The 22956-nt window shown below is 27.9% G+C and overlaps 1 protein-coding gene across 1 annotated transcript in view; it reads left to right on the top strand.

Moving 5' to 3' along the window:
• The first annotated feature begins 5801 nt into the window (after nucleotides 1-5801).
• Nucleotides 5802-22956, top strand: part of LOC134834937 (low-density lipoprotein receptor-related protein 2) — a 35572-nt gene continuing 18417 nt past the window's right edge. Inside the window, exons 1-6 of the mRNA XM_063849764.1 lie at nucleotides 5802-5989; nucleotides 17010-17291; nucleotides 17426-17698; nucleotides 18488-18587; nucleotides 18650-18804; nucleotides 18862-21655. Coding sequence (XP_063705834.1) covers nucleotides 5902-5989; nucleotides 17010-17291; nucleotides 17426-17698; nucleotides 18488-18587; nucleotides 18650-18804; nucleotides 18862-21655 — 3692 coding nt within the window. The 5' untranslated portion in view covers nucleotides 5802-5901. The remainder of the gene's footprint in view (nucleotides 5990-17009; nucleotides 17292-17425; nucleotides 17699-18487; nucleotides 18588-18649; nucleotides 18805-18861; nucleotides 21656-22956) is intronic.

The following is a 22956-nucleotide window of genomic DNA, read 5'->3' as shown; positions in this document are numbered from 1 at the left end:
GACAAAAGTGACAGATTCCATTTGCTTGTAATTCTCTGGAATAGACTTGATGACATCACAAGAACCTTCTTCATGAAGGATGGATTAGGCTACAACCAATTTATGGATTTAAATTTGCTATCGCCAATTTCAGGACATGGATATCCAAACATCGCCTCAACCATAACATAAACGAAAAAGTGCCATAAAAACTCATTCTTTTCCATATCAAACTTGCGATTTGCAGTCGAACATCTATGAACTAGAAGGTAAAGAAAAATTAGTACCAAATAACGATGGAATATGAGAACGGATGGTTCAATTGCCGATATAACTACGAATTACGAGATACGATTTTTTCAGAATTCTTCTCAAAGTCTCATTCTTTTAGTCAAATTTTTTTCAGGAAACATGAAAAATCTCATATCCTTAACCAACAATCTTAAAGTCTAAATTTTATTAAATAAATCTTAAGCCTGAAATATACTCTGATTGAAATCTTCATGCTAATTCAAGAAAGTTTTTATCTCAGCTTTTACTAAATACAAAAGTCGTCATACAGAAGTTAAATCTAAGCACTGCGCTTTTTGTTTAAAAAAATGTAAACATTGCACACAGACAACCAAAAGTTCTCTTTTACTAACACAATCTCACTTGACTTAATCTCGAAAAAAAGAGAGGAACTTTAAGTCAACTTGACTTAAGCTTTTTTTTCAGATTTAATTTTAGCTTTTCAATGATTTCAACAAATAATTAGACAATAGACAAGAATCGGTAAATTAAATTAGTTTACAATAAAATTTAATAATAAAAAATTCTTCGAAAATATTATTTTAATAAAATTCAAGTAAAAACAACTTTTCTCTCTTTTTCGAGATTTACCTGTTCGAATCTCTCTCGAAACTACCTGCGCTTATCCGAATATGCTGGGCAAACAAACATGAATGAATAAAAATGAGAAGATACAGATGATTAACAAATACCAGTTTAAGCTTTTTTTTTACTAATGGTCCCCATCCGTGTGTTTGCCTGTATTGGTGAAGTAAATTAAGCAGGTTTGTACATTTTTCTTTGCTCTTTAACAACATCAGTAATTTTCGTGTTAGTTTGTGCCAGTCGCCGCTCAACTTTTGTCTGAATCGGACGTAAATCTAGACAAGCGTCTCGCGCATCGAACCTCCAATTACTTTATGGTGGCTTAAAAATCAGACTAATTAATAAAAAAAAAAGCAATAACAATTCTTATTAGATTGAAATTAGTGTGCAAGGATGCAATTAAGGTGAAAAATTTGTGGAAAAAAATAAGACGAAAAAAATAATCAGAAGTAGAACACGAATAAAAGTGTACCGAATGAATATAAAAAAGAAATTTTAAATTTTCACCTTTGAAATATATACAACATACAACAACAAATGTACAACTTGCAAAGTGGGTTACTGCCACATTATTAATGAATATTGTTACAAACGGTTAATATATGGACAAAATTTCACATTTCAAAAGACACAACTGGAAATTTTTAGGAATTGTCGTTCTCATGTCGCTCTTTTCATTATTTATGACAATAATAAAAATAAATTAAATTAAAATTGTGTGCAAATTATGCTGTTTCTTCTCTCTCTATCTCGCTGTGTCGTGTACGTGAAATGTATCTTATTTTTTTTTTTAATAGAAAAGAAGAAAATGTAACAAAGAAAATATTTTCTCAGAAATGAATTACAAGAAAAATTTGTCTCAAAATTGACAATTAAGTGACTTAATGAGTGTTTTAAGACGGCACAAAAATATTTTGAATAAATTCATGCAAAAATAAAAAATAATAATATTTAATTGTTATTTTTGTCGTCATCAGAACAAAAAAAAAGTATTTAACAAACAAAAAGTATAGACATCACATAACTTTTCGAAAAATGAACGCGTGGCAATTTTTTTTTATATTTTTTTTTATACTACAGACTGGTCAAGCATTACCATTAGAACGTTCGGAATGAATTTAACGTGACATCGTGATTTTATTTGAAAATTCAAAACAATATCTACAATTATAATTCATTGTTAATATAATTATTTATAATGTTTAACTAAAAAAGGTATCATTTGAATAGTAATAGCGAATGAAAAAAAAATGTGATGATGTATCTTTTGTAGAACATTCTAACTGGATTTCAAGTTCGTATGTTGTTCTATCTACGACATGGAGTGATACAAGTGAAATGAAAAAAAAAACTGATCAAAAGTTATCATAAAAAAACGATTAATCGTATTTTGATGTGAATCCCAATGTGAAACCCAGTGTAAATTAAAGAAAATTTTAGACCACGTGACTAAACGAAACCATGTGCATATTTTGAAAATTTGACCCAATGTAAATTTTGAAAAAAATTGAGCCACGTGACTTAATGAAAATTTTAATATGGAGGATCCAAATTTATCCCAGTTTACATTCTGAAGAAAATATATTCTAAAGATCAGTTTATTGCAGAAATTATTTTATACCATGTGCATATTTTGAAAATTTTGACCCAATGCAAATTATGAAAAATTTTAACCACGTGATTAAATATATTTTGAGATAATTTTTTAATAATTTTTAGATTAGATTTTTTAGATTTAATAAAAAGTTTAGATTTTTCGAATTTTTTTCTATAAAAAAATTTTGAAGTATTGTTGCAGTTTTTGTGGAAATTCAGAGGAATTGTCCTTGAAGAAAGCTAAAAACGCGTGTCTGACACTGAAATCAGCCTATAGTAATAAAAGCCAAATTTTATGAAGTTAATCGGATTTTTTTTTTAACATTAATAACATTAACGAAACATTCAACTTCCAAATTTCATCAATTAAATTTTGCCCAATGGACATTACAAATTTCGCCCCAATGCACATTTTTAAATTTTCACACCAGACAGACAATAATTTGAACAAATTCTTCTTTTCTTCGAATAATTTTTAAAGAATTCGAAAAACTTTATAAGAAAAAAAATTAAATGACGTACAAGATAGAAGTAGAGATAGAAGAAAAAAATGGAAAGGAGCATGTGGTCTCTTAATAGGTGCTAAGAATAAATTAAAATAAGTATGATTGCCACGCAACTCTTGATGCGGTTTTTTCTGTAAAAAAAAATGGAAGAAATAGCCGAAAGATTACTATTGCTATTAATATAACTATGCGACTTTCAAACATCTTCTTACACGCTAATCCAAATTGAATTGAGATGATGTGAAATTATACTGGTTTACTACTCACTACCTGATGTGTTGTGATGTTGTCTTGTCTTTGCTAACTTTTGTTCCATCATCATCATCCATCGTCGTCGTCGTCGTGGAACATTAGATAGGAGTGTTGCTACAACTCCAATGCACAGACCTACCTTTCTGAAAACCCACAGAAAGTAAATATTGTGTATCCATCGTCAATAAATACAATTATTACTTCTTTCTTTTCTGTCTTTCTTCAGATACACGAAAAAAAAAGTTAAAAGAATAAATGTGAATAAAAAAAACAGAAAAAGAAACAAAATATGAATATAACACATTAATAAAAAAAATAGTAGAAATGTGTGTTAAAAACGATGGACAATATTATGATGAGGAGGAAAGAAACAGTTAAACTATATAATACGAAAAAAATACTTGTTGCATGTGTGGAACATTCCATTTGAAAAAAAAAATAATTTTATAAGATTTTTTTTATAAATTTACATAAAAAAAAAATTTTAATAAATTTAATATTTTGTGATATAAAAATTATAAAAAAAATATGTAACAAAGAAATTATTCAAAAAAGTTAAAAAAAATTTTAAAAATATTTTTTTATTATTTTTCTTATCAAAATTGATTTTTTTTAATGAAATTCTATTTAAAAAAATATTGATAATTTAATTTTAAAAAATATTTTAAAAAATATTTCAGATTTTTTCAGATTAAAAAAATTTCAGGAAAATTTTTTTGTCTCAATATTTGCCAAAAATTGATGAATTAATTTCTAAAAATTGGAAAAAGCTAAAAATCATTCATGAAAAAGCTTCACATCAATATAAAAATTGTAAATTGTAATTATTTTAAAAAAATTAAATTAATTCGTTTAAATTAAATTTCTTTTATTAAAATCGTTTAAATAAATCGTTTAAAATTAATTCGTTTAAATTAAAATTCTTAAATTTACAAAAAAATATTATTAATACAAAAAAGATAAAATTATTTAAAAGTTTTAATTTTCTTTATTTTTCATTTTTAAAGTTTTTTTTTATTATTTTAATTTCATAAATTTTTTATAAATTTTTATTTTTTGTTTTATTAAATATGAAAAAATAGAAAAAAATCTCGAAAAAAATTCTTATTTCAATAAAATTAAAAAAAAAATTTTTAATGATCTTCAAATTTTTTCAATGGAACAATCCATGCATTTGAATGTATTTGTGAATGATACGGTGATACGAAACGATGTCTCCATTTCTTGTTTTATTTTTTCTTATTTTACAGCTCAAGTTATTTACACAAATAATTACTCAAATTATAAGTTCATGACAATTTTTTTTTCTCATGTTCCGAAGAATTTTTTTTTCCATATGAAACACATTAGAGTACTTTTGCATCATTATATTATTATTATTATTTAAAATAAACTCGTATCGCATACGATTGTGCAATGTTCCAAATCACTGCTTACACTAAAAATTTCATTTAACGTTGTGCGTATATTACGTCTGAAAAATGCATTGTTGCTCTTCTCAACTCTGTACACAAACGTAAATTGAGACGAAATCATCATCATCTCACAAATACTCGTTCAAATCGCCCCGTCACTAACACAACTACGGTGAAAATGCCGGCTACCTGGAAAACAACATTCGTATCAAATGTGATTTTAATGATAACAGAACTTACCGAGAGAGTGAGAGAGAAAATTTATATTTTTTCGAAATAAGAGAGAAACTTTTTCGAAATAGTGCCGCGAGACTTAAACCATTTTATTATTTAGCTAGACAGTTGTGAGCCGTTGTCCGATAAAGATGTATCTTTGTCAGTTTTTCGGTTTATAAAAAAAATTTAAAAAAAATCTAAAATTCGGTAAAATTTAATTTTTTTCATCAAAAAATTTTTTTTTGTGAATTAAATTTTTTAAAATTAAATTTTAATTTTAAAATTAAATTAAAAATAAACAAAAAAGAGCTTTTAAAGCATTTTTTATGTATGATACACATCATTACGTCGTACAAATGGGTGCAGAGTGAAAAGAAACTTCAACTGTTATTTCCATCGTTAGACGACGAACTTTCTTTCGATAAACCTATTAATTGTTTTTAGATAATAATAAAAAGATATCTTTTGAAAGAAAAAAAGTGAAATGGAATAGTATCGTGTAATTGTAGCAAAAAAAAAATAAATAGTGAAAAAAATCGTGAGCAAAGAAAAAACATATCACTTCTGATTATTTTTTTTGCTTCTTATTGGAAAATTTATTTGAAAAAAAAAAATAAATAATAAAAAATTTAATTGCAGGCGAAAATGGAATAAAATTAAATCAGAAAGCGGCTTCAGTGCGTACAAAAAAATATGTAAGCTAAGCTGATCATCAATAAAATCACGAAAAAAATAAAATAAAATAATTAATTAAAAGAAAATAATTTTTTACAACACTGTGATAAGTGCCTTTTTATAACAGAAAAAAAATAATTTAAATTAAATAAATAAATAATTAATAAATAAAAATTAATAAAAAAGTGCAATTAATAAAAACAGTGAAAAATAAAAAAAAATAAATTAAAAATAATTTAAAAAAAAATAATAAAAATCGGTGATGCCGAATGTGTACTTGAATAAAAATAAGCAATATTAATATAAGAAAAAAATAATTAAAAAATAAAAAAATCAACAAGATTGTGGAATTTCTTCCACATTTCTCTTGTTTTTTTTTGCACAAAATGGGAAAACGTCAAGTCATACACTGGATTATATTTCTCGTGGCAGTTTTTGATAGGATTATTACATCACATGCGGATAAATTCGGAGGTAAGATTTCACACAAAACTGCATTTTTGTGCAAAAAAATATCAAACAGTGAAATTCCAATGAGCAAAAAAAAATTATTTGAGACAAAAAAGTAATGATATTGTGTTACAAACAACAAATATGTGCCGCACCTTCAATTCCAGTAAACATTTCGCATTGCTCGCTGTAATTGCACCGATGTATAAATGCAATTTACTTTACGAAAAAAAAGTAAATAAATAAAGTTAAGCCGTAATTAAACAAACAAACGAAACGCCTTGGACAAAGTTGTTGTGGTTTTTCGTGCACCATGAGTTTTTTTTTGTGTTTAATCAAACAGCTTTTCAAGTAACATTTTAAATTAAAACATAAAACAAGGAAAACTTTTTAATTTATCTTGACAATGAAAAAAAAAATTTCGCCACGCAAGTGAATTTCTCTCAAAAAAACTATAATTTTGTAATCCTCGTGTGGATAAAGTGTCTTGATTTTACTTTCATTGTAAAAAATAACGCATTTTATGTATACGACGTACACTGATTTCGAAGTAAATTGAATAATAATCGTGACTTATCCATCACACACAAACACACAACATAAACTCACATGCATTCACAAATAAAGCGGATTATTGTGGTGCTTAAATTACGAGACCCTAATAATAGATTCTTGTTATTCTATTTATTTTTATTTGAATCAAGTTAGTTGCTTTTGGGCCGCAATGATCTCGTTTCTTGTTAATTTCAGGAGTTTCAAGTTGTAATTTGGGTTTTTGATCATTAAAAGAATTGCTTATTTGGGGTTCATTTCAGTAAAATTAAATAGTAAAAAGTAGTTATTGAAAAGTATTCAATTAGAGGGATCCATTAAAAATACATCAAAAAACTATTTTTATTGTCGTTAGGTTGGTACAAATTTAGTTATAATTTTTTGTCCCATGGGATTTTTTTTAAAGGAAAGGAAAAAATTTCAATGATTTTCCTGTCAAATAATTTTCTGATTTTTTTTTTTAATTTTTCGAAGTTTTAAATTAATTTTAAATTCAAATGAATTAAATTTTTCATTTAAAAAAATTAATATTTTTTTTCTAATTTTTTTGAGATTTTTTTTTTTAATTAAATTTTTTTTTTTTCTCAATTTTGAAATTAATTTTCATTATTTCATGAAAATATTCATTCATTTTGTTAGAAAAAAAATAAATTATACTAATCAATTAAAAAAATTCATTATACATAAAAGATTTTTTTTTAATTTTGAATTTCTTTCGATTTTTTTTATCCCTTTCCGGGGCCAAAATTTTTTCGATTTTTTGCGCGTTTTGAAATTTCTCTTAAATTTCAAAGACCAAAATTCAAAAATATTTTTTTGATGAAAAGCTTGAACCCTTGCCTTTCAAGTACAACTTGAATTATTTTAATAGCTGAACTTAAAGTTATTAAAAAAATAGTTTTTCCAAATTTTGAAATGTCCTTCTCTGTGGACAAAACCGGGAAAGGGATATAAATATTTAAAGAAAAAAATTATTAAATTTATTTTTTAATCATAGGATAAAAATTTAAAAAAAATAAATTTTATTGAATTTTTATAATTTTAAATCATTTTTATTTTTTTCCTTAAAAAATTAAAAATTTATTTAATAACTTATTTCTTTAAAAAATTATATATAAAAAAACGAAAAGAAATTCAAAATTTAAAAAAAACAATCGTCGATGTATAATGAATTTTTCTAACAAATTATTATAAAATAATTTTTTTTTTCTAACAAAATAAAGGAATAATTATTTAACATAATGAAAATTAATTTGATTTAATTCCTACATAAAAAAAATTAAAATTAAAAAAAATATCTAAAAAGAATTATAAAAAAAATTAGGTATTTAAAAAATTTAATTAATTAAAAAAAATTTTAAAATTAACTTTTTATGAAAAAATTTTTTTTTAATTTTTGGACATAAAATAAAAAAAATTATTACAAATTTGGAACAACCTTAATGGGAAAAAGCAGTGAACTTTCGTAATTCAAATATGTGCGGCTATAGTTAATGTTTTATTAGCTGCATATACTAAACTTGACCTGGTTTTTAATCCTCTATCACACTACAATTTACTTATCAAGAAAACTACACGATACTAATACTTTTTTTTCCCAATATTATTTCATGTCATTGTGTACTTTGGCTTGAAATGAATTTCACAGGAAGCATTTTTAAACACTAACCGCACGATACCCATGACTATGATTAGCAATTACTTAGATAAAAACGCAATTTTAATGATAATTATCGGAGAGAAAAAAAAGTTTGTAATAACATGCCGTGACATTGGCTGTCGTTTCGTTACTTTTTTTTTTGCTATTTGTGCACTTTTCGCTCCTCTTGAACACATAGAAAGTGCCTTTGAATGAAAATTACACTTTTTTTTTTTAAACTTGTACACAACACTTTCTAATGAAAACAAACTAAATGAATTCACGGTTTCCGTTTTTTCATGACACTTTTTTTCGTACCCAAAATAAAAAAAAATATATTAAATCGTCATCATCGTGTGAGTCTTCGAAAATTTCTTGTCGTTGTTTATTGGTTCAGTTGATTTCGAGTTAAAATTTCGTCGCAGTTGACGAACCGATAGATACTTAAATGAGCTCAAACGTTTATGACAAAGCGACGACGCGACATGCGTGAATATATCATAAGAACGGAAGTGTAATCATCTTTAATTTTATTCAATAAATAAAAGTTAGAAGAAAAAGTACACAAAAGGTCTCTTTATAAATGGATGTACGCGATAAGAATACTTTTTTTTGTGTATTTATGATTTTTTTGTGTTGTAATCGAATAACTTTGTTGCAATGTGATTTATTGACTTATGCAATTAAGAAATCACCTTTTTACAATGCATTTATGATTTTTTTAGGGGTACCACGTATTTTTCAAAATCAACGTTTTAAGTCGAAATAACATTAGAATTAAATATCAGGCCCTGCTGATTCCAAAAATACCAAAATCGTACAAAAATCAGTGAATTTGAGACAGGTTTGACGAACAAAAACGTAAAAAGTGAGGTTTTTGAGAAGAAGGTTCTCAAAAATCACTTTACGTTTTCGTTTCTCAAACCTGTCTCAAAATTATTGATTTTTGTTACTATTGAACTCTGTTTGGAATCAATAGCGCCTGATATTTGATTCAAGACTTGAAATTTGATATTTTCAAAAATACGTGAGACCCCTAAATTATTGAGAGAGAAAAGAAAAGCAAATCCCAAATGTTGAGCATTAACATAAAACATAATGCTTTCATTTTTTCGCAACAACACGATTGTTCTTCCACAATTGACTGCATATACTTGAAATTTAATGATAAATTTAATATTACATTGAACTTCACATGCGCTCACGTTTTTTTTTGTTAAATTCATTTCAATTATAACACTTTTATTGTGGGACTAGACAATTGTGTGTTAAGTTGACTCATTCTTTTGATTATTATTTTGTTTTATTGTTGTTGACATACCCTTCAATTTCGTTTCGTTGAACATGTTTACTCTACTCTTTGACTGAAAACTGCAACATTTTTGAACATCAGATTTGTACCTCCTACAAATCTGATATTTCTTGATCATCAAAAAAAAGTTTACCTCCGATGATAGTCTGCCATAACATAAAATTCATCATAAAACTTTCGTGAATAGAGGTATGTATGAGTGAATGGAGATGAATGAGGGTAATGACCTAATGATCTGTAGCTGTCTATGGCGTTGACGAACTACAACAAATAGATATCCATTATAATAACAACAACAACAACTATTTTCGAGGAATAATATAACTGTGAGAAATTTTTTTGGAACAACATCGTGAAGAGATGTTGAACAATTTTTGCAAGAAGTGATTTGTTGTTTTTTTTCTTCTCACTTAATTCAAATAATTTTTTGCATATATGAGTTGGCATGAAACGATAAAATTTTCGCAAATCAAAAATAATTAAATAAGAGACTTCCAGAGTTCTTGTTTTAAAATTGTGGCAAATCGTGACATCACAGAAATACAAAGTATGCACTCGTCACAAATACGTGTCAGAATTTAATTTACTCTCGTAGAAAATGTTATCACAAGAGTGGGAAAGAATGGCAACATTCCGTTAAACAATGAAAAAAAAGAAAATTATATTTCATTTGTTTAATGCTTAGATTTTTTTGTTAGTTAGTTAGCGTAACTAACTGAACCATGACTCTACGAGTTTGCTGCAAACGGAAACATTGTTGTCGAATAATGGTCTCTTATGAATGGAATATTTGTTTATATTCAATTATTATTGAAGTTACTCATAAATAATTTGCTCAACCTTTCGATCGATTCTGACATCTCCCAGTATTGGAAGTTGGATGGATTAAATACCGAGAATTCAGTCGTGCAACTTTATTGAAGTTGATAGAAATGTAGGAAAAACACGTGAGTTTTATGAATATTGACATCAAATTGATGTTTATGGGGAAAAAAGGTTCATTTAAGTGTAAAAAATTTGAAACCAATGCAATAATATTAAATGATTTTATCAGGTTTTGCTTCAAGAGTTGTTACTAAAACCTCTCATATAGAACCTTCGTTCTAAGTTTTTGGGCCTAAATTATGTTATTGAGTTTATGAGTGTCTTGTAAATAGCAAACTTGGTGAAAGTTGAAAAGATTTCAGCAGAAATCTTTAACTTAACATATCTTTGAAGTTCTTGTTTGAAGCTCTGGTTTGACACAAATATTCTTCTTTTGATCTAAGCAGTTGAATTAAAAACTGCACGTATCGGGTTTGATAGATGGCCAAACTTCATAACGTTGATCAGGATCAGATTATTATTATCGTATATAAATCAATTTAAATTTAATAAACTATAAAACAATATTAAAATTCGTTATCTTTTGCTTGATTACTTGCATTATGGATATCAGTAATCGATCCAGGAAATGCTGTTAAGGGACATTCATGGGATATATGTTTAATTGTTTGATCAACTTGTCTGCAACTGCAAAAGGGATCATCTCTATTTTCTCATTTAGACAACAAATAATTGCATTTGCCATTTTCGCACCTTATTCTGTTTATAGTAGTCCAAATGTGACTTCTTTCTCTGAAACCTGGTAATGCTTTTGTTGGGTCCAAAAGTTATTACAGAGCAATTGACCCATTTGCTTCTCCATATCGGATCAGATACTTAATTTTTACTTGATTTGTTTGCCTCTCAAGCCTCTCAATGAGATCGATATTTTGTCTTCACGAATTCGCGCGCAGCTTTTTTAAAACTTGTCAAGTTTACTTCGATATTGACTCCTTTGAAGACTTTTCAATATTCACAAGTATATCCCAAAATCTAAAGTAATTTAATTTGAAAAACCTCAATTCATCAAAAAGTTTCATGATATCAGTCCATTTCGAATGCCTGTAGTAGTAGACTGTGCACATGATGTTTTAAGCTTCAAAAGATCTGTAAATAAAAAAATCATTAGTTTAAAGTCTAAAAGTCAAAAAATACAAAATTTCCATTCAATCCAAAGATTGAAAGTGCTCAAACATAAATTATGATGGTTACAAAGAAATGTAATTTTTTTCTCTCGCACAATTTCATACAACATGTCAAAGTGGTCTTATAAGGCTTTTTACTTGAGAGAAACACTCAAACCACACACACGTGGATGTAGTTGAGATTTCTTGCTGAGCGATAGCTTTGTATAATAAAAAAAATATTACAATAAAAGTTATTTTACTCTAAAGCGAAATAAATAACCGAGATGATATGTTGTTGTTGTTTAACTTTCTTCTTCCCTTTTGTTTTGATATGCCTTTTCCACGTCAATTTAGTCTCATCTAGAGATTGCGATAATGATTTCATGTTTTGATTTAATTGTGAATGAACATCATCCTATTTTTTGATAAACTATAATTTTGGGACTTTCACGCAACCCAATTGTCAATATTTTTTGTGTGTTGAAGTCAATTTTAATTGCATCTTCTTTCACACGATCGATTCAACACTCATTTATTGAGAAACATTTGGTTGCTTAATCTTTGTTTTTTTTCTGTTCATAAAGAAGAAGATGAAGTCGGTTTTACAACCAGTTAAAATCAACAAAAAAATACAATGGTTAACAAGTTTTACTATAGTATTACAACAACAACAACAACAGAGCAATGAATCATCGTACAGGTACATAATAAAAAATAAAATATTGTCGCGAGTTTCGCTGCAAAACTCGTTTTCTCGTCTTCAGCGGCGTTCATTTTTTTTATGTGTAAATTAAAATTGTACGAAAAATGTGTCGAGTGTTTTTTTTTCGTTTCAAACAAAAGTCAATCAAAAAAAAATCAAAGTGATCGTCATGCTAAGAAATACGAAAAAAAAATCTAACCTTTTTTTTTCTTGAATTCCTCTCGTATTTTCCGCATGTTGGCAATCTCATGCCCGTGGATCGTGTATCGTATGAATAATATGAGAGTTAAATATATTTACTACAACAACAGTTGTTGCAACCAGATATATATTCAAAATAAACACAAGCACGTATAGTTTGTGTGACGTTGCCGCCGGATCAATTCGTACCAGGTACTAGCTAGTTCAAGCGGTATATTATTATTGTTGTTATTATTTTGCGCTCGCTCGCTGGCTTAGCTATGTGATGTATCGTGTACCTCCCGAAGTTGTTTGTATTTGTATAATATGTGCGAGAGATTTACCTGTGTGATAAATGTTTTGTGGATATTTTATGTTTGAGAGTTAGTTTCGAGGCACAATTACACAATTGAAAAATATATGAAGATTTTCCGCGCCGCAAAGTGTCTGGTGCTTCCGCAAATGACCTTTTTATAATTGTTCATGTCAACTGATGGTAATTTTTAGTATTCAAATGAAAATAGTTCTTTAGGTTTTTGCTTGGTTTGAATTAATTGAAAAAGATCAAAAATTTTAAATTTTTTGAAATTTTGAGGCCTTTTTGAAGAAATTTCTTTTATTAGCTTGGTTTGAATTAATTGAAAAAGATTTAAAACTTACCATTTTATGAAATTTTGAGGCCTTTTTGAAGAAATTTCTTTTTATAGCTTGGTTTGAATTTATTAGAAAAAAATTAAAATTTACCATTTTTTGAAATTTTGAGGCCTTTTTGAAGAAATTTCTTTTTATAGCTTGGTTTGAATTAATTGAAAGAGATTCAAAATTTACAATTTTATGAAATTTTGAGGCCTTTTTGAAGAAATTTCTTTTATTAGCTTGGTTTGAATTAATTGAAAAAGATTCAAAATTTACCATTTTACGTAATTTTGAGGCCTTTTTGAAAAAATTTCTTTTTATAGCTTGGTTTGAATTATTAGAAAAGATTCAAAATTTACCATTTTATGAAATTTTGAGGCCTTTTTGAAGAAATTTCTTTTTATAGCTTGGTTTGAATTAATTGAAAAAGATTCAAAATTTTCCATTTTTTGAAATTTTGAGGCCTTTTTGAAGAAATTTTTTATTAGCTTGATTTGAATTAATTGAAAAAGATTCAAAATTTACCATTTTACGAAATTTTGAGGCCTTTTTGAAGAAATTTCTTTTTATAGCTTGGTTTGAATTAATTAGAAAAGATTTAAAATTTAGCATTTTACGAAATTTTGAGGCCTTTTTGAAGAAATTTCTTTTTATTAGCTTGGTTTGAATTAATTAAAAAAGATTCAAAATTTTTCCATTTTTTGAAATTTTGAGGCCTTTTTGAAGAAATTTGTTGGATTAGTTTAGTTTAAATTAATTTTAAAAAAATTAAAACTTACCTTTTCAAAAAGTTTTTGCATCCTGCTCGTCACTCTTAAGCGCCTGTCGGCTAAATCCGCCACGAACAACGCGTTAATATAATAAAATAACATACATAATACTTTTCAGTTCATTCACTGATCATGTTGAAACCTTTCTGTAGCATTATAATAACCAAGATAACGGTATCGTTGCCGCACCATTTCCATAGCCATTGTGTACCTGTGTGTATTTTTAGCATTGAAATGGTTGAACTTATTATTAGCATATCACACATTCATCACATGTATGTGTGCTACTTGTTGCTCGTATATGTTTTGAATCATTTAGAGTAAAAAAAAAACATGTTTTATGGTGAAAAAGTTACTTTTGTATTTGTTTAATGTTTGTTTTTGCCATTTTATAAGATGTAAAAATAAATAATTAAATTTATAAAAAAAAATCATTCAAATGCTTTGAAAGATGTAACAGACAAATGTAAACATTCGTAAATGTTTGTCAAGTAAGCATCAGTTACGGTTATTAACATGCTCATAAACTTTTATAAATTTTTCATGAACCTTTCGTAAGTGAGTGTAACCTTTTGGAACTGTTAAAAGTGATTTTTATTATTAGATATTACAAAATATGAATTATTCTTTAAAAAATTTCAAAGGTTAAGGTGAACGTTTTTCCGCAACGATAAATAATTAAAAAAAAATTATTTATTATAAAATTAACGTGGGATATTTTGTTCAGTACTTAATTATTTAGCATTTATTTGCAAATTAATTTTGGGATTCACATGAGATGCTTTCTAGACGGAACAAATGATGTCAGAAACTCATGTGATAAAAAATATCGAATGATATTATGTTTATTTTACTTTTTTTTTGTTTTTTTAAAATTATGAGATCTATAGGTTTAGTTATTAATTTAAAGTTTTTTAAAATAAAAAAAATAATAAAATATCTTAAAATTTTTTGATTTCAATTAAATTTTAAAATTAATTGAAAAGCTAATTTATGTGAAAATAAAAAAAAAATAATTCTTTAAAAAAAATTGAAAAATTAATTATTTTGGCTTAAATAAAACGTATATAAAAATTCAATTAGTTTTAAAAAAATTATTTTTTAAAAATCAAAATAATTTAAAAAATAATAAAAAAAATATTTAAATAAATAAAATTTAAAAAATAAATAAATTAATCAAATTATTATTAAAACTAGTTAAATTAAATAATTAATAAAATCAAAAATTAATTAAAAAATTTATTTTAGCTATTATTAAAATAATTTTTGAAAAAATTTATATAAATAATTTAAAATTTTAATTAGAAAAATTAAATCAAATTTAACAAAAAAGCTCAAATTAAAATAAATAAATTTAATAAAAATCAAAAAAAAAAATTTTTAAATAATTAAAAGTTTTTAATTTTATTTTTAATTTTTAAAAATTAAAAAAAAAAAATTTAAATAATTGAAAAAAATTTAATATTTTTTTTTTTATTTTTTCTACATGGAATGAAGTAAAAATTTCAATAACTTACCAAAATCTGCAAAGATTATAAAGTCATCAAACCAATTTCGTGCAATTACTTTTGAAAGTGCATTCACCTTTAATTTACAAAATAAAAAAAGCCGAAATGTCTCATTTCTCTCCCCCCTTTAAATTAATAACATTGTTAAACTCACACAAAACGTCTTAAACAGCAGTCGTTACGTGTTTTGAATGTCAAACCACCCGGCAAAAGTTGTCGCTCACACAAAATTTTTATTATTAATGATAAATATATTTTTGCCAAAGTGAGAGAGAGAAATCGTACCAAGCAAACCTGTTTCATTATCTGTTGAGCATTTTTTTTTTCGTTTCACTACAGAAATTCATGTAGATTCATAGTTTCATTCATTTTTTTTTTTTTTTGTTTAGAGGTGTATCAAGGTTAAAATATCATATTAAGTCACTTCGTGATGTCAAATTGCAATTTGTGTATGTATGAGCCCGGTTGAATTATTTTTCATATTTGACAGGTAATTTATGGATTAATAAATGATATGCAAAAATATTCGATAAGAAGATGATTATGAAGTGTGAATGTTAATGGAGATTGACAAAAAAAGCCGGCTTTAATGCGGAATGTTTAATTTTTGCTAAACAATCATCAATTAATTAGTCTTCCTGCATTTTGAAATGTCTCGACGATGTTTTTATTTTCCATACAAATATATAGGAAGGCATGATCTTCATCGCAGTAAATGTTTTGTCCTACAATTATATAAAATAAATAACACACCAGGCAATTTTTATAGCAGTACCAGGCACCAGATTCGTGTCAGTGATTATTCTTGCGTTATTAAAATGTAAATTTCTAATGGATTTACACATCGAGAAGTGCTTCAAAGTCATAAAGATGCTTTTTTTCTCAATCCGGTAGAACCATCAAACCGGTTTCTGAAACTTATTGACATTTATTATTGTTGTTTTTTTCCTAAACAATACAATAGAACGGTTATGTTTTAGAATTTTATTGGGTTAGGTTCAATATTCATACATAATGACATTGCTTTCGATTTCTGACCGGTTTTTACACTTGAGAGACTTGTGCAATGATTAAGCGACGAACACTTAGATGGCAGTTAAATTACATTTATTTGTTCCAAAGCTCAAATTCAATTGATTTAAGAAGTTCAAAAAATTCAAGACTTATGAAACTTTGAAATTTTAAACTTTTTTTGACTCAAATGATAATTTTCATCAAATTTTTTTTGAAACAAAAAAAATCATTTTTTTTAAATTTTTTTATAAATTAGGGTAAAAATTCAATTTTTTTGGAAATTAAAAAAAATAGAAAATTAAGTAAAATATTTTAACTTAAGTCAAAGTTAAGTGACTTTTATTCAAAAAATTTTAAATTCAGTAAAAAATAAAATTCTTCGAAATGTGGCAAAATTTTTTGAAGGTCAAATTTTGGAGCTTATTAATCATTTAATAAACAAAAATAACTCATATTGTTCTAGAAAATTAATCATATCACACAAAAACTCAAAAATTCCCATTTGCTTGAATCAAACAATGAATGACAATATAGTCGAACAATTGTTCAAACAACAACGGAATTCTGCAGTTTCTCTTTTTTTCTCTTCCACTTTTATATATTTATGATGTTAATTCAAGAATAATAATAATAAAAAGCAATGGAAGAAAAAAAGTCATGATTTGAATTTCACTTTTTGGTACCTCACGTTTGTTGTTCATCTTGCACCTTCTCATCAATTTTTGTTTTTTTTTTTCAGATTTAAAGTTAACAACATCATCACCGTCATTAGATGTGCCATGTACTGAAGGTCAATTCCGCTGTAAAAATGGCTTGTGTATCGCAGCCAGCTTAGTATGTAATTATCAAAAAGACTGCCCGGATGGAGATGATGAACGACAGTCATGTCCGCCGCCCGAATGTGAAAATGGGCAATTAAGTTGCGGGCAATACGTGTTCAATCAAACGTATTGCTATCCAGCTCATTACAAATGTGATATGAATGTTGATTGTTCCGATGGATCTGACGAGTCAGAGTGCAGTAAGTAAACATTTCTCTTTTTTTTTCTTCTCTTCATTTTTCCGCAAATCATCGTTCACACCGTTAATTAAATATAAAAAGCACGTGTAAGTTGCAACAATTTTTAATGGAGATGTCTGGTTCTTTTTTTTCAGCATATCGCAAATGTCAAGCTGATGATATCCATTGTGGCGCGCTGCCAGGAGTGCCATTTGTTGGAGGACGTCCTGGGGATCCGTGTGTGTCGAAGGAAAAGAAGTGCGATGGTTACTATGATTGTCGAACGGGCAAAGATGAGGAAGGTTGTTCCGGGGTCTCGTGTCAGTTGAATGAGTTCCGTTGTGCTTCTGGCAACAAATGCATTGAAGCAAGTCTGAAATGTAATCACAAAAATGACTGCGGTGACAATTCGGATGAACATAATTGCAGTAAGTTTTACAAAAAAAAATTACTTACTTATCGGAGATTTTTAAATTTTTACTAAATGTGATCCATTGAGGGTTGTTAAAATTCCTATTATCTGAAATTTGCTAAAAAAAATTAATTAAAAACATAAATTTCTCAAATATTAAATATAATTTTTTAATTGATTTTTAAATAAATTTAAAATAATTTTTAACGTATAATTAAAAATTTAAATTAATTTAAAAAAAACTAAAATTAATTTAAAAAGTAAAATTTCTTATTTTTAATTATTAATTTTAAAATAAAATATAAAAATTGATTAAAAAATAAAATGAAATAAAAGTTACATTTCTTAAAAAATAAAATGAATTTAAATTCTTAAATTTAATTAGTATTTTAAATAATTTTTGATTTTTTTTTAATTTAATGAAATTAGTTTTAAGAAATTAAAAATTTTAAAAGAATAAAAAGATAAATTTTTTAAATAAATTTTAAGTAATTAGAATAATTAAAATATAAAATTAATTTAAAAAGCTAAATTTCTTTAATTACTTTAAAAAATTTTATTAAATTAATTTAAAAAATTAGTTTTAAAAAATTTTAAAAAAAAAATATAAAAATTTAAAAAAAAATTAAAAAGTTCAATTTCTTAAATTTAAATTGGAATTTTTTTATCAATTTTAAATAATTATTTTTGGAATTTTAAATAGTATTATTTAAAATCATTAAAAATTTAATTAATTAATCAAAAAAAAAATTTTAATAATTTAAAATTTTATATAATTAAATAATCAATTTTTTTCTTTAAACAGACTTCCCCGCATGTCACGGAGGACAATTTAGATGCGCAAATGCACTTTGTATTCCCGCCAACTTCCATTGTGATGGATATAATGACTGCGCAGATCAAAGGTGAGAAAAAATTAAAAAGCACTTTAAAAAAAATCATTAAAACCAATTACCTTCTTAAACAGTGACGAAGCAAATTGCACAGCTATCGCTTGTCCCGACAACAAATTCTTGTGCCCTCGCGGAGGTCCCAACGGCACTCCAAAATGCATCACAAAAGCCCAACTTTGCGATGGAAAGAACGATTGTGCTGATGGAACGGACGAAGTAACAGCTTGTTGTAAGTAAAAAAAATTAACTTTTAAAAAAAATCATTAAAAATTCAAAATTTTTTTAGCAACTGCATCTTGTCCCGCTCTAAATTGCGAACACAAATGCGGTCCATCGCTCACAGGCGGCGTTTGTTATTGTCCCCCGGGTCAAACAATATCGGCAGACAATCGCACCTGTACCGATCTCGACGAATGCGCCGAATGGGGACACTGCGATCAACTTTGTACGAATCTCGAGGGCTCGTATACGTGCGATTGCGCACCCGGATATACCGTTGTCGGCAAAAATAAGTGTTCCGCACCCGATGTCGGCAGTTTGGAGTTATTTTTCGCACACGATCATGCCATCACAAAAATGTCTTCGCACGGACAAAATCCCGAAATAATCGCAAACGCATCCGGGGCAAGTGGTTTATCGTTCCATCACACGCGAAATTTACTCTTTTGGTCAGATGTCAAGACGCGGAAAGTTATGTCGCAACCACTGCATGAAGGCGGATATGCTGGCACGGAAATTACACTTCCGGGTACATGGACTCCTGTTGCCATCGCTATCGACTGGATCGGAGACAAAGTTTATGTCGCGGATTATGTGGGGCAAAAAATCGATCTTTTCGAAATGCATTCGGGCGGATGGCACGCAATCGTTTTAGGCTCAAATCTCACAAGTCCCGGAGATTTGGCGCTGGATCCGCTTGTCGGATTCATGTTTGTTGCTGACGGTGGTCAAGTGTTACGTGCACATATGGATGGAACGCATGCCAGATCGATTGTTTCGGAAGCGGCATACAAAGCTTCAGGCGTTGCTGTCGATGTCATCAGTAAACGAGTCTTTTGGTGCGATTCTTTGCTGGATTACATCGAAACTGTCGACTACGAGGGTCAACATCGCGTCATGATATTGCGAGGGCAACAAGTCCCCAGTCCCTCGCGAATTGCATTGTTCGAAAATCGCGTTTTTTGGACCGACGCCACGAAACAGGGCATCATGTCAGTTGATAAATTCGAGGGAACCTCAAGTATCGAAGCAATTTACAAGGCAAAAGACATCCGAGAACCAAAAGCAATTATCACAGTACATCATTTGAGTCAACCCAAAACCAACAATCCGTGCGGACAAAATAACGGCGGATGTCAACATTTGTGTATCGTAACTGCGGTTCAAGGTACGAAAAATAATTTGGGGTATCGTTGTGCTTGTACCACGGGATGGCAACTCGGAAGTGACCTCAGAAACTGTTTCCAAGTCACGGAATTCCTCATGTACTCGCAACAGCGCTTCATCAAGGGAAAAGTTCTCGATCCCGTTATCGAAGGATTTAGCGAAGCAATTTTACCGGTAGTGTCGCGACGTGCCCGTTTCGTTGGTTTGGACTATGATGCGCAGGAAAAGTACATTTATTACTCCGACGTGTTGCAAGATGTCATTTATCGCGTTTATAAAAACGGCACCGGGCGAGAAATAGTGCTGGCATCACAAAATGAAGGCGTTGAAGGACTCGCTGTCGATTGGGCAGCCAAAAATTTGTATTACATCGACAGTAGAAAGGGTACTTTGAATGTCTTATCAACGCGAAATACGACACATCGTCGAACTTTGCTGAAAAACTTGAAAAGACCACGTGCGATCGTTGTTCATCCGAATAAGGGATACATTTATTTCTCGGAATGGGATCGTCCGGCGAATATTTCTCGCGCAAACACGGATGGCACGAATCTGTTCGTCTTCAAAAACATTACTCTTGGATGGCCAAATGGGCTTTCGATCGATTTTGATAATGATCGGCTATATTGGTGCGACGCCCTGTTGGATCACGTGCAACATTCGCGTTTAGATGGGTCCGATGTGAAAACTGTCAACTCCAGGTTGATTCGACATCCGTTTTCGATCGTGATTTTTGACATGTGGATGTACATCACGGACTGGAGATTGGATGCGATTGTCCGTTTGAACAAAGAAACCGGCGAACAAGAAGAAATAATGGTTCGGGAGCCACAAACGAATCGCTTGTATGGCGTCAAAGTGTACAGTCAACGACTTCAGAGCATCGCCAATGGTCATCCGTGTGCGCAATACAACGGCGGATGCGAAAAATTCTGCTTTGCTATTGCGAGAAATAATTCGCAAGGGCTCGATGCGAAGTGTGCATGTCCTTATGGCGAACGACTTGCGGAAGATGAGAAACATTGCATCGCAGATCCGAATGCTGAGCCGCCAGTTCAAGCTTGTCCGAACACGTGGGACTTTACCTGCAACAATCAACGGTGCATTCCGAAGAGTTGGGTTTGTGACGGCGACGACGATTGCTTGGATAACTCGGATGAGGAACAAAATTGCACGAAACCGACTTGCGGCGCGAACGAATTCCAATGCAAATCGGGGCGTTGTATCCCACTGAATTTCCGTTGCGATCAGGAGAACGATTGTGGCGATCATTCCGACGAATTTGAATGTGCAAATGTTACGTGTGCCAGTTCCCAGTTTGCCTGCGAAAATGGAAGATGTATCCCGAGTATCTGGAAATGCGATTCTGAGAACGATTGCGGCGATGGAAGTGACGAAGGAGATTTTTGTGCGGAGAAAACGTGTGCTTACTTCCAATTTACGTGCCCCCGAACGGGTCATTGTATTCCGATGTCGTGGAAATGCGATGGCGACGATGATTGCTTCGATAAGCAAGATGAGAAGGATTGTCCTCCGATTACGTGTTCGGCGACGCAATTCAAGTGCGCGGATTTGAGACAATGTGTTGAGGAGTCGTACAAGTGTGATGGCATTCCGGATTGCAATGATGGCAGTGACGAGTTGGGATGTCCTTCGATTGCGCCGAATCAGTGTAATTTGGAGAAACATTTCAGGTGAGTTTAAGTTTTTTTTTTATTGAGAAAAATGTTAGAAGTAAAAAATGCTTTAAATTTTTTTTCTGAAATTTTGAGTTAAAATATTTAGTAGTTTTGAAGTTATTTTTAATTATCGGTTTAAAAATTTATTAAAAATTCAAGATTTTTCTAAATTAATATTAAAATTTTAAAATAAAAAAAAAATATTAAATTTATATAAAAAAAATTATAAAAATTATTTAAATTATAAATTTTTCATACTTTTATTTTATTTAATTTTCATTATTTTTTTTTAATTTTTAAAGAATTTATAAAACCAAAAAAATAATCTACCTTTTATTTAAAAAAATTATTTAATTTTGGCATTTTTTTAAATTAAAAATTTACAGAAAAAAAAAATTAATTTTTAATTTGGTTAAAATTACCTTTTTTATGAATTGGGCAAAAAAAAAATTAGAAAAATTTAAATTTATATAAAATTAAAAAAAAATAATAATAAAAATAGAAGTTCATTTAAATTATTATTTATCTTCTATTAAATTTATTAAACTTTATTTTTATTATTTTTGTTATTAATGAATTTATGTTAACATATAAAACCAAAAAAATTACTAAAAATCTATTTTCTAATTAGACAAAAATAACATATAAAATAAAAAATCTAATTAAATTTAAAATATAAAAATAATTATTTTTTATTAGAAATTTATTTTATAATTTTTTAAATAAAAAATTATTTTAAGTTTATTTATTTTTAATTTTATTTTTATTTATTTTCAATAATTTTAAATAAACGTTTATGAAATTTGTTTAAAAAAAATTAAGAATTTTTCAAAATTTAAGTATAGTTTTTATTTTAATTTTTTGTGAGTTCTTTTCACTAAATTTAATTTTGAAAAATCTACTTTTTCATTTAAAAAAATTAAAAAATTTTAAATAGTAATTTTTTTAACAATTTTAATAAATTTACAAATTTGGCAAAAAAAAATTAATAAAATTTTTTTGAGTAATACAAGAAAAATAATATTTTACTTTTTTTAAGTTAAAACATTTTGGTAGAGTGAAAAAAAAAATTAAAAAAAAATTTAACTTTAAAAAATATGTTTTTAAATAAGTGTTCAAAGTTTTTCTAATTCAAAATCTAAAAATGTTAAAATTTTACTTAAAATTTCGATAAAAAACTAAAATTTTTAAATTTAAAGCATTTTTGCTAAAAAAATTTCCCTCATTTTCCCTCAAAAATTATAAAATAAATTTCTAAAGCTAAATTTCCCTCAAATTTATTCAAACAAAATTTTAATTTTTCAAAATTTCTTTCA

This window comes from Culicoides brevitarsis, chromosome 3, assembly GCF_036172545.1.
Source record: "Culicoides brevitarsis isolate CSIRO-B50_1 chromosome 3, AGI_CSIRO_Cbre_v1, whole genome shotgun sequence".
Classification (NCBI taxonomy): Eukaryota; Metazoa; Arthropoda; class Insecta; order Diptera; family Ceratopogonidae; genus Culicoides; species Culicoides brevitarsis.
The sequence above is the reverse complement of the archived record's forward strand: the minus strand, read 5'-3'. Positions and strand labels throughout refer to the sequence as shown.